Source organism: Haliotis rubra, unplaced genomic scaffold (assembly GCF_003918875.1).
Source record: "Haliotis rubra isolate DU_JTF1 unplaced genomic scaffold, ASM391887v1 Scf386, whole genome shotgun sequence".
Taxonomy (NCBI): Eukaryota; Metazoa; Mollusca; class Gastropoda; order Lepetellida; family Haliotidae; genus Haliotis; species Haliotis rubra.
This window is the reverse complement of record NW_025767064.1, coordinates 243,802-256,448: the sequence shown is the minus strand read 5'-3', so window position 1 is coordinate 256,448 and position 12,647 is coordinate 243,802. Positions and strand designations below refer to the sequence as shown.

Genomic DNA, 12,647 nt, shown 5'->3' with positions numbered 1-12,647 from the left:
TTTACCACTCTGGCGTAGCCAAAAGGTTGGGTATGGTGCTCGCAAACATGGAAACCATATCAGGATAAAATGGGATTTGAACCCATCACAGGTTTCTGGTGTGCACAGAACTCTGCACACTGATTTGCTGCTAGTTAGACAACTGAGCCATTTGTGCAGCTTGGTCGGTGTTTGAGTTTGGTCTAATTCATTCAGTACTTAGATGCATTTTGAAATTGCATAGATCAATGCTAATGGTGTTGATCACTGGATTGTCTGGTCCAGACTCGATTATTTACAGACTGTTGTTATGTCAATATAGTGCTCCCAATATATAGGCCATTCTATTAAGATTGCGTATATGTTATTATATTTCATGAGAGTGAGTGAGTGAGTGAGTGAGTGTAGTTTTACGCCACACTCAGCAATATCCCAGCTATATGGCGGCGGTCTGTAAATAATCGAGTCTGGACCAGACAATCCAGTGATCAACAGCATGAGCATCGATCTGCACAATTGGGAACCGATGACATGTGTCAACCAAGTCAGCGAAACTGACCACCCGATCCCATTAGTCGCCTCTTACGACAAGCATAGTCACCTTTTATGGCAAGCACATGGGTTGCTGAAGACCTATTCTACCCCAGATCTTCACGGGTCATATTTCATGAGAGGGTTAAAGATACTGTTAACATGGGCACCAATATTTTGGTTGTGACGAAAGCAAGGAGTCTGCATAAGTATTTTCACTGCCATAATCCTGCAAATCACCATGTCTCGAATTCTCATTGCAACACTAAACAAAAAAACAACCAAACCACAATGCATTTTGATCTGTTCTGCCATGGAGAAGGGGACTTAGTTAAGTGTGGACTTATTATGGTGTCAGTAAACCCATCAATCAATCTACACCAAATGTGACATGTTGTAATCAACACTGCTGTCATGTCCAGCCAATTTTCCTGGCTTCAGCCCTGCTGATACAGACTGTAAATAATTACAACACAAACATTTCCCATATTACACAGGTGGTGATTGACTGGCATTCTGTCAGCTGACGTGTAATTGGTCTGATTACATAAACAACACTCTCCACAAACCATGGCCTTTTATCAGTTTGTAATTTGTCAAGTATCAGGACATAAACCGGGTGTTCCAAGAGTGAGTGAGTGAGTGAGTGAGTGAGTGAGTGAGTGAGTGAGTGAGTGAGTGAGTGAGTGAGTGAGTTCCAAGAGTGAGTGAGTGAGTGAGTGAGTGAGTGAGTGAGTGAGTGAGTGAGTGAGTGAGTTTAGGCCTCTTTTAGGAACAGGCCAGCAATATCATGGCAGGAGACACCAGAAATGGGCTTCACACATTGTACCCATGTGGGGAATCGAACCTGGGCCCCGGCGTGACAAGAGAACGCTTTAACCCCTCGGCTAAGTTTGTTTCAAGGCATCTGTAGCAATAATCTGACAGTGGGTGTTACAGAAAATGATGAGTCGATACATCAAAACATGATTTTGCAAAAATTTAATGTAAACAATATAGATTAACATTTTGAATAAACTTGGTACAATATAGTAAAACACAAGTCCAGATTTACCATGAACACTTCTTACAACCAGACATCAGGAAGTTGTGTACATAAGTACATATCTGTTCACTTGGTATTTCCAGTGTCACACGACCACAGTAATGTCTATGCATTAGGCAAAAGTATCAAAACTTATAGCATGTAAAGTGTTTATGGAAAACATGTGTGCACGTTATTCAAGAAAAATTGTTAAGTTTCAACTATGTCTGCTGAGAACAAGTGCTGAGATTCTTCTGCTTATAAGTGAAAACAACATTTAAGAAATATGTTCATTTTGAAACTCTGGGAAAGAGTGAGTACAAACAAAGACACCTTTCATGGTGAGTGAGTTCAAACCTGCTGACAGCATTATTGTAGGAATATCTACATACATCGCCAGAAATGCAATGTCTCACTCATAAAAAGTGAACATTGGTAAGAGCAGATCAAGCGAAACCATGAGCTGTGTGGGAGCAGAACACCCTACCCACTGGGCTAATGCTGTACAGCAATATTCAAACCCAAATGATGGCAGGGTTACACCAGAAACAGGGTTCACAAATTGGGTAAGAGTTCCACCCGTAACCCCTGCTTGAAATGTCAAAGTGTAAATTGGTGTTGTAGTGAAAATAAAAATTAAAGGGTAGGGTTAGGGTAGGGTTAGGGTTAGTGTAGTGTTATTATGCATCGGAGCGGATACGAAACTCAATAATACTAATGATAAAAAATGGGAGTTATGGGCGGAAATCTTTCCACAAATTGCACCGATATGGGGACTCAAACCAGTGTCTTCATCATAACAGGCTAGAGCTTTAACCACTAGGCCACCCTTCTGCCTCCCACTGTATGAAGTCTAGCACCAACGCCAGTCAGGATGATAATGACTTGACATAACCTACTCCCCTAGTTTGGCCCACTACTAAACCTATGACTTGTCAACCATTCCAGCAATGTCCCCCTGACGCCACCTTCCTAATTTCCAGGTCTATTTCAACATGACCTTCATTATCCCAGCAGAAAGGTCGCAGCATCTTCATCGTGATGGAGACAGTTTTCTGCTGAATCATGCTGGGGAGCATGGTGCTCTCAAGCCCTGTTCTGACAAGATACAGCATTCTTCAAATGCTGATAACACGTGCTGATGTTAGTTGTCAATATAAAATTTCTGAAACTGCTATTCAAAAACAGAATGTCTCAAATTGGACAATTTATTGTGTTGTGCATTCCCAAGAAGGATTATCAATCAGCTGCACACAGATCAATGTTTTGTACAAGTAGTAGTAGTAGCAGCAGCAGCAGTAGTAGTAGTTGAATTTAAAAAAACCCAATTAAGCAAATAATATAACAGAACCCTATTACGTAACTCACATGTATGTCAATATATAGGCCATTCTATTAATATTGCATATTTGTTATCATATTTCATGAGACGGTCAAAGATACTTGGGCACCAGATATTTGGGTTGTGACGGAAGCAAGGAGTCTGCATAAGTATTTCCACTGCCATAAATCCTGCAAATCACAATGTCTCGAATTCTCATTTCCTTGAAAGCTTTTCCATGGACATATCTCAAACCTGGGGCACACACAGAATTTCTTTATCACAGCTAACTCACGGGTTATTCTGACCAAAATTGCTGTCACATGAATATCAGCTATATCCTTCAAAACACAGATAAACTTAATAGAAACACTACCATTACACAAGATCCCTCTTATCAGCGACTCACAGTGGGAGTATCTATCTGAAACGACATCGTGAACACAAAAGGTTTTTACTATCCTGAGTAATACTTTAACAGCTCATTTGTTGAAAGGTTTACACGCATTGATAACATATCTTTCTAAGCTTAACAGTGATGATTACTGTGCTAAAATTGTGAACCTGAAAACAAGCTTTTGTTAATAGATATCCTGTTACAAGAACTTCTTCAAGGGTGGGCTCAATGGTCACACCTCACTGCATTTCATTCTCACATTAAAACGGTTGGAGAGGAAGACGACCTATGAAAATAGGATAATATATAAATATATATGTGGCTATCATACAAGATGTTATAAACATAAATCTACCTCTGATAATATGATGACATATAAGCATATACCTGAAGTATATGGGAGGCAATTTGCTGACAAGAAAGGGCATGATAATTACTCAAGCCTCAACCAGCTGACCCACAGCATGTGACATATCAATATGCAAAAATACTGACAATGGTGTCGACTGTTACATCAATACCTCATACAAGTGCATGATGACAAAGTAAGCCTTGTTTGTTATGCCATCTATTCACTCCAGAGTAAACCTGCACTGTTGCGTTGGATATTGTACAACTTGTTTGGGGGCAGGGATGGCAGGAGTGTCAGCTGCCTACTTATACACATAACTGAAGGCTACAATTCATGCAGTATTGAGCTATAATATGTAGGTATCAACTTGAAGTTTCATATTTTGTTCCAAATTTAACATGCTACCTTTAGCTGGTAGTAAGAGCCGAAGCCAAGCAAAGGGCTCTTTAATCTCATAAACTGAAATTACAATCTGTATAACAACACAAAGTTCTATTTCATTATCCAAGACCCATGAAGTAGACTCAAATGTTTTGGGCATAATCTCTTCATCTGAAGCTCAGAATTAATTCTGCACAAATTCAGAATTTATATGTAAGTGTCTAATGTCAGTGCTGAACAAAACTTCACATTTTGTTTCTTTTCCTTGTGTTTCATGCCCCATGGAAATTCTGGAGTCAGAAAAGGGTCCCAGTAACCTAGGTTGCTTAAATAAAGAAATTGTATGGTCAGTATCAGTGGTTTGATTCTTGGCTCTTGTTTTAGTAGCTGATTTGTCGCGGAAGGATGTGGTATATCTGGAATATTGTTGATGGTGGCACAAAACACCATTCACTTACTGACTCCATATAGCCACAGTGTCTTGTATCAATATAGTCATATGATGACATATATCGATATAGACTGTATTAATACAGTCACACAATGATATGAATCAATAGACATTACTGTAGGTCACAGTGCCATGTATCAATATAGTCATACGTTGACATATATCCATACAGACTGTATTAATACAGTCACACAATGATATTATACTGATTTTATTGACCTGAGTAAAACAATATCGACCGAGCTTGTTTTTAATATATAATGAAAGAGAAACGGGTTTTAACATAAACTTTTAATGCACACACTGTGTCATCTATCCGAGTGATCTGATTGTCTGAAAAGCGGGGGAAGCCCCTTCGTACAGGATTCCTTGTCTATTTTTAGTAACCCAAGTCAATATCGTAATTTATCAGAAAACTCAAGTCAATATTGTGTTTTGTAGTCAGTCAGTGACGGTATTTTCACTAGTGGTGTAACGATTCATCGATAGTATCGATGTTTGCATCGTCAACTACGCGATACGAGTGCATCGATACAAAACACGTTTAGGCAATATATCAGGATATTTATATCGCGAGGGTCCATGATACATCGATGTATCGCCACAAGAGACGATATATCCCGATACTACTTAAATATTACTTAAAGTTGTAGGGAGTATTGCATAAGTAATAGGAAGGGAGTCTCTTTGAAATTTTTCTGAATTTTAAAAAAAAACTGAACCTAAAAGGAATTTGTTTGTGTTCGACAGCTTTGTTACATGAACAAAGGAGTTAGTGTATCAGTGAAAGCATGTGAACAATCTCTGTGAACTGTAAAGACTTGTCTTTAAGTAATTGAAACATGTTTTAGTTGTTTGACAAATAACACCATTTATTAACAACTATGAAAGATGTCTTAAAATTTTAGAAAGAGAAGATAAAATTTAGAAAGCATACTTTATGAGTTTTTACAGTGATTCTGATATAAATTACTGTATAAATTGCCTGTGCAAGCATTGGTGCAGAAACACAACTTTCCAAGGGAAACCTAGAGCAAGGTATACTGAATATATGTTTGATTGTACTTTCTTAAGCATTAAATGCTGAAACTTTATTACATGAACAGCATTTTAAGTGTGTGTAAATGTAACAAATGTTCTGTCTGAATAACAAATAAAGATTCAGTCATTTTATCTATCATATATGTCCTGTTTTTAGGATTGTAAAGTATCGGGATAAGTATCGTATCGCCATCACTGTATCGTGATGATAATCGTCTCGCAGGTTCCTTGCCAATACTTTCATGATATATCGTCTCGACTCATTAAACTAGTATCGGGATATATCGTCTCGCCACTTAGGCCACAATACACAGCTCTAATTTTCACCAATCGTGGTACATGCAAAATACTACCTATATAATAAGAATCAATATAGGCAGCCACAGAGCCATGTATCAATATAGTCATACGATTATATATATATATATATATATATCCATATAGACAGTCACGCTAAACTGTATTAATACAGTCACATGATATATGTATTAATACAGTCACACAATGGTATGAGTCAATATAGACAGTCACATTGTATGTATCAATACAGTCACACTCAACTGTATCAATACAGTCACACTCAACTGTATCAATACAGTCACACTCAACTGTATCAATAGTCACACTCAACTGCATCAATACAGTCACACACAACTGTATCAATACAGTCACACTATGAGATGAATCAATTTACACAGTCACAATGACTATCCTGATCTGCTGTATTTCAGTGGAAAGTAACACCAAAGGTGGCTTCACAGTCATTCTCAGAAATTAGGTAATCTATATGTCACTATTTGAATAAAACCAATCAAAGTTGTCCTGATTGTATCTGGCTCTTGAAACAGAATGCCAGATCCTCTTTACAAAAAAATTACATGTTAGAAAAACAGAACTGATCAAATGCAAACTGGAAAAGAACAGACAAATTAAACTGCATAATAAACAGTCTGTGGGATGGTGCTGAAAGCCCCTTCTCAAACAGCTACACCACTATCTGTGAAATCATTGTAATCAAAATAATCGGGCCTGCCATCATTAAATGAAAGTCTACTCCACTTTTACACAAAGTGTAAATTAAACCAGGTTAGAGTAATGTATTGAGTAGATATTCAACATGACAGGTCTAAAGCCCAATTTGAAATGTTTTACATTTTGAACAAGCCATTAAAGACCAAAACCTCTTTTCAAATCAAAACATCTGGTATAGACTTTATTCAATACCAAATCTGAGAAAATTGCTCAGTGTCTTGGAAATTGAATTGCTCTAAAAAACCTGCATACATTTATCTAAAACATCAGAGGATACAAGTAATTCCTTGTTAAATACAGAGCTCAGTATATGTGCATAAGATCCAATGGTGTGGTGTGGTAGCCTAGTGGTTAAAGTGTTCACTCGTCGGATAAGGACCTGGGTTTGATTCTCCACCTAGATACAATTCATGAAGCATTTTAGATTTTTCATAGGCACTGATCATCATGATTTATGGATGAGGATGATTGACCTGATTATGGTCACAAAACTGGCACTTCATGGACATCCTTATAATACAACTAGAACGGACACATGAATCTCCAGTGTCAGACATTATTCATTCTGGGGAAGTTTACAAGTGATGAATGACCATGCTGGTGATTTTGCTACAGATTACGTCAATGTGATATTTTGCAAACTGTAGATTCAGCAATTTTTCACAACTACTTATATGAATATGTCACATTGTGACAATGTTTATATTGATGGCTTCACAAACCTAACTGCAAATGATTATTAATCACACTAAGTGAGGATAACAAATACATACGTCCATTTATAGTGGTTAGGAATTATAATCAGACTACCACCTAACTTTACTAGTCTACAAACAAGTGTTGGGAATTGGTTAAAATCACATAATTGATGATTGGTTCATAACCATGATCAATCATCGAAAATAATTTGGTTAACGTCATTTATGAAATTTATTAATGCACACAAAAAAAAGGAAAAAAGAAGAAGTTATTTTGGGGCTTTTTTGGCAAAATTTCACATCTTTAAAGGATGACTAGTATGTTAGGAACATAAATTTCTTGGTGTATTTAGATAAATTCAATCATGACTTGGAACGAGCTTGTAGTGCTTATGAAATGTAACAGACAAAACCAACCTTGTGAAATATATTGTTGATGAAAACAAGTGTTCCAGAATTGTTTGTGTTCGATTATGAGAAAACATGATCCATTGCTTGGTCGTTTAGTCACTGCACCAATCTTCTATTATTTCAATTAATTGGACCACCACTAGTACAAACCAATAGCGCTCTTAAAGCATTGTTGGTTGGTTGGTTTCAGCAATATTTTGGTGGTCTGTTAATAATCAAGTCTGAACGAGACAATCCATTGATCAACAGCATCGGCATCGATCTACGCAATTATGATACAATGACATATGTCAACTAAGTCAGTAAGCCTGACCACCCTATCCTGTTAGTATATCAAATGTCATTTATATACAAAATTTCCCAAATAACTGCTGATTAATATTATTTGTTTATCTTATATTAGGATAGTGACAACTATGTCAAAATATGGTAGTTACAATCATCAAAATGCTCAGACCACCTTTTCAAACAGACCCTGGAGCATTTTTTACAAAATTGTCAATTCCAGATACAAGAAATATGTCAGGGTTCGAAATACCCCATATATTAGTGTGCCATGGCACAGTAAATATTGAAATGACACGGCTGAAAAATGCTCTCGGTGCCCTTTTGACACTCCTAATTTTTTAGAGACATAACTCACATTTAGTCATTTAATCCCCCAAACAATTATTTTTTCCAAACTCAGTAATACCATACATATTTGAATGCTCATAAACCCATTTCTTTATTTAACAATAAATTTCAAATGATCATCATCATTGTCATATATTCTAAAAACATGTGGGCATACTTGATTTCTGAAAGGCACACCTAAATTATTTGTCTGGTGCCCTAAGGCACACTTAGAAAAAAAAGTATTTCTATACCTGTATGTTCATTAGCTTTACTTGAAATCTTTTACAAACTGTTAAACAAAGAAAGAAAAGAGTCTTTCATGAACAGTAATTAAAGTCCATCCTTTGTATCACTTGGATGTGATTTAGTTTACAGGTTGTATTTTTCAGACCTTAATTCCAATGACCCTTTGTGCAATAAATTAGTTATTGCTTCAACCATTTGATTAAGTGATACTTTATTGAGTCATGGCTATCAATGATAGAGTACATCACAAGATGAAATATTCAGCTCATTTGACCATCTTATTAAATCCTATTCAACAAATGTGGCATAAACATCAACACCATTAGGTATGTCTGCTCCGCTGGGGATCAAGGCATGGAATGACACCTTCAGGTTACTCAACAGTATGTATCCAACCTGCTGGCTCAGCATTAAGTGCAGAAGATTAAGATTACAGCACTGAGGATATGAAGCCCTATTTCCTGATACTCAAGTGCACACACCACACAAGGAACTAACCTGGTGGGCGCTACACACGTTCAGGTGTCACCTGTAAGGGTCTTGCTTGACAAATAATAAACATGTTGTTTGTTGAAGGTTCAGTAACGCCTTAGCAATAAACCCTCACGACAAGTCTGATGCAAGTCACTTTAACACAACTTTATCTACCAGGTCAAATACATGCTCCACATTGAGCAGCTGATGATTACCCTAATACAGAGACAGTGTCTCTTGCCACACTATTAATTACAATATCTACGCTTAAACTGGAAATGGGCACCAATTGATCCTGCTTCAAAATTACATAATGATAGTGAGTGAGTGAGTTTAGTCTTACGCCACTTTTTAGCAATATTCCAGCAATATCACCAGAAATGGGCTTCACACATTGTACCCATGTAGGGAATCGAACCGGGTCTTCAGCGTGACGAGCGAACACTTTAACCACTAGGCCACCCCACCGCCCCTACATAATGATAACTGAGAGAACCCTTGAAATACTATTGTTTTATCTTTCTGTACATGGAATGCACTCAAATCTCAAACTATTGTATTTGTTCCTCACATATTAGAAGAAATCCTCAGTATTTGTCATTACTGGTAAATTGTAATTTGTTTGTTAGATGAATTCTGCATTCAGTATTATTTCAGATATCAGACTTATCAGCTGTAATTAAAAATGTAGCTTGGATAAGACAATCCAGACATTGTAATCATACGCATGATTATGAAGACCACACACAATCAACCAAGTCATGAGACTGACTACCAAATTTGTCTCTTGCTTTGGTGCAGGAAATAAGTCTAAATGAAAGACAAGCCAGTGGCTGGCAGTATCCCTTATAGTCCATGCAATAAGCCGGGCGGTGGGGTAGCCAAGTGGTTAAAGCTTTTGCTCGTCACAGCGAAGATCTGGGTTCGATTCCCCACATGGGTACAATGTGTGAAGCCCATTTCTGGTGTCCCTGCCGTCACAGATATTGCTGGAATATTGTTAAAAGCGGCGTAAAACCAAACTCACTCACTCACTCACCCCATGTCATAAGGAACACCAACACACAATCAACCAGGCAACATTTTGTGCCATCCTTTCTTTGTAAGCTTTAACATTAAGCATGGCACACTGGGACCTTATCTAACTTTAAATAGCTGTGGATTCTTTCAGAAAAATAGTTTTTAGTATTCAGAAATACCATTCATGCAATATACTTTTTATTCTAAAAATATTTTTATAGAAATGATATTGAGAGTGAGAGAGCTTATCTATATAATTTAATACTGATTTTAGGATTATTGACACCAAGAATGGTTTCATACATCGTGCATGCATATTAGTTGGGGTTAAAACCCAGCCAAACAGGTGATCTCTTTGACCACAGTACTACTCACCCAACTATCCCCTAAAATGTACACAATATAAAAAAATAAAATAAATTTCAACAATTTGGGTCATCAGATGCAAGTACCAAGAAAGTAAGAGTACCTGGCCTGAATACACTTGCAATGTGTATTCTATACACTTGTGTACACAAAATTGGCAGAGGGGGTAGTAAAAGTGAAGGAGAGCACTATTCCATTATTCAAACAGTGACCTACTTCAAGTGTACAACAATTGCAACATTTAACTGTATGCTACAGGTTATCAAGGGATGTATAGTTCATATGCAGGGGTATTTACATATGGATATTTCCCCAACCAGATACCTGTGTTAATATTTACCTTGTAGGTAATGTAAAGCTGAATCTCAAGCACTTGCCTACTTCATAACTTGGCTCAGCGCTCTTAATGGACCATATAAATGTTTGAGAAATGACTAGCGTTTGGTCTCTGATGTGATTATACAAGTCTGCAGTCCCAGGATTTTCACCTGTATACATGCTAAGCCCCGTCACATAATCATGTCGCTATATTCTTTCAGCAGCTAGGTCAAAGGCTGAATCAATACTTTCATATGACATGTGAAAATTTATGATGGAAAGTTTTAAACAACATCCTGGTTGCCTGTTGTATTATAAGGGTAATAATTAGCTGTCAAACCTGTCAATAAAGAAAATTATATCACAAATATGAATCTGGAGTGAGAATTACTTCACCTTGTTTAAACACACTGAAGTTTGATGTGAGAGATGCTTTATCATGGTCAGACAATATGTATTTCTCCTGTTTTACACACAATCGAGCAAAGCATGAATGTAAGGAACACATTTTTCTCAGTATTTTGTGTAAATTCAATTATTAAATAAAGAATATTCTTTTAAGAAAGCAACTTACATTCAGACAGCCATTAAATATTGTAAAAAGACACTATTAAACTCTGAACTACTCTGAAGAAATTTGAAATTAAATTTAATTAAGCCCTTACAATAAACTACCGGTATGTGAAATATATACCAGCATGTCTACTGAGACCAGCTACTGTCTGCTAATCAATAGGTGTGAATCATTGCCTACACAAGACTCAATGAAAACAGCTGACACAGCCGTAACACGCAGCATAATGACCCATATATACCGGTCATGATGATCACTTGCCGTTACTTACGTCTTCACAAGAAATGATGATCTGTGGAATCGGAAGACTCATAACACATCATTAACGCGGGAAACAGTCTCAATAAACTATCGTCCCTCTTCCCGGTGGAGTAGCAAGCTTGGCCAGCGTCACAGCCCGACAGCATTCACTCCCACAAGAGGCTACTCCATCAAGCGACACACGAGTTCACAGGTATTTAGGTGTGTACGTCGACCTATGTCCTCCACTAATGCTCAGTCACTGAATCCAGCACAGGTGGAACAAGATCCGTTTAATTTCACGAGTCCACATGTTAATAGACTGTCATTATTTGAATACACTTTCACCGTCCAGAAAATCACACACAAGATATTGACAAGTTTGTGTGATTAACAATGTAGATCACTTGAAACGTAGGACATTTTTATCAAAATTCACATGTTTGCACACAAAAGGATGAACTTGCTCAAACCCTAATGCACTACACACACTGACCAAGGAGTATTCTGTAGAGCCTTTGAAATTTATGTTCCCGCTGAACATATGTGACATGATATCAATACTGGCGGATTACCGGACCCGAATGAGACCTCATGCCGTCTTTGCATTCAAGTTTTTAACATTTTTTAAGAAAGGCATTTCCTTTTGGCGTGACAAGAAGTGACTGGTCTCTTATCTCATTAAAGATACTCATCTCAAATGAACTTGAATTAACATACTCTTTCTATCAAACGTTATAAAATCAAAGAACATTTTCACAAAAGATTGAATGATTTACTTCACTGTTCCTACAAAACACAATAAAAGCCAGAAACAACAGGATATATGAACACAGTTACAGTACAGCAGTTTATCAATACACGCTGAGAGATATATTTAAACATCAGTACCTTCAGCTAACACATAAACAGTCATAAATAGATTCATCTGAAACCTAATTAGTATTTATTATATATGCTGTGATGGCCCACTAATTAAGAGTATAACTTATTGCATCCAAAAAGCAGAATAGTAAATCTATTCGACTGTCATTAATTATGATAACTGTTTTCAGTAACTTCCAAAAGATTTCTTTACTGAGATATCCTTTCAAATTTCAGAAGGTCTTTTATCAATGTCATTTCTCTAACTTGAAGTTATGTTAACATTACATGGAGACGTAATCAAGGATC

General features: G+C 36.9%; 1 protein-coding gene across 6 annotated transcripts in view; it reads right to left on the bottom strand.

Moving 5' to 3' along the window:
• LOC124286543 (four and a half LIM domains protein 2-like) overlaps positions 1-12,647 on the bottom strand; it is a 170,537-nt gene that overhangs the window by 95,412 nt on the left and 62,478 nt on the right. The window contains exon 1 of one of the 6 annotated variants that reach the window (XM_046722912.1): positions 11,506-11,641. The exons of the other annotated variants lie outside the window; for them this stretch is intronic. Coding sequence (XP_046578868.1) covers positions 11,506-11,547 — 42 coding nt within the window. The 5' untranslated portion in view covers positions 11,548-11,641. Of the gene's footprint in view, positions 1-11,505; positions 11,642-12,647 lie in introns of those variants that run through there. 6 annotated transcript variants of the gene reach the window in all.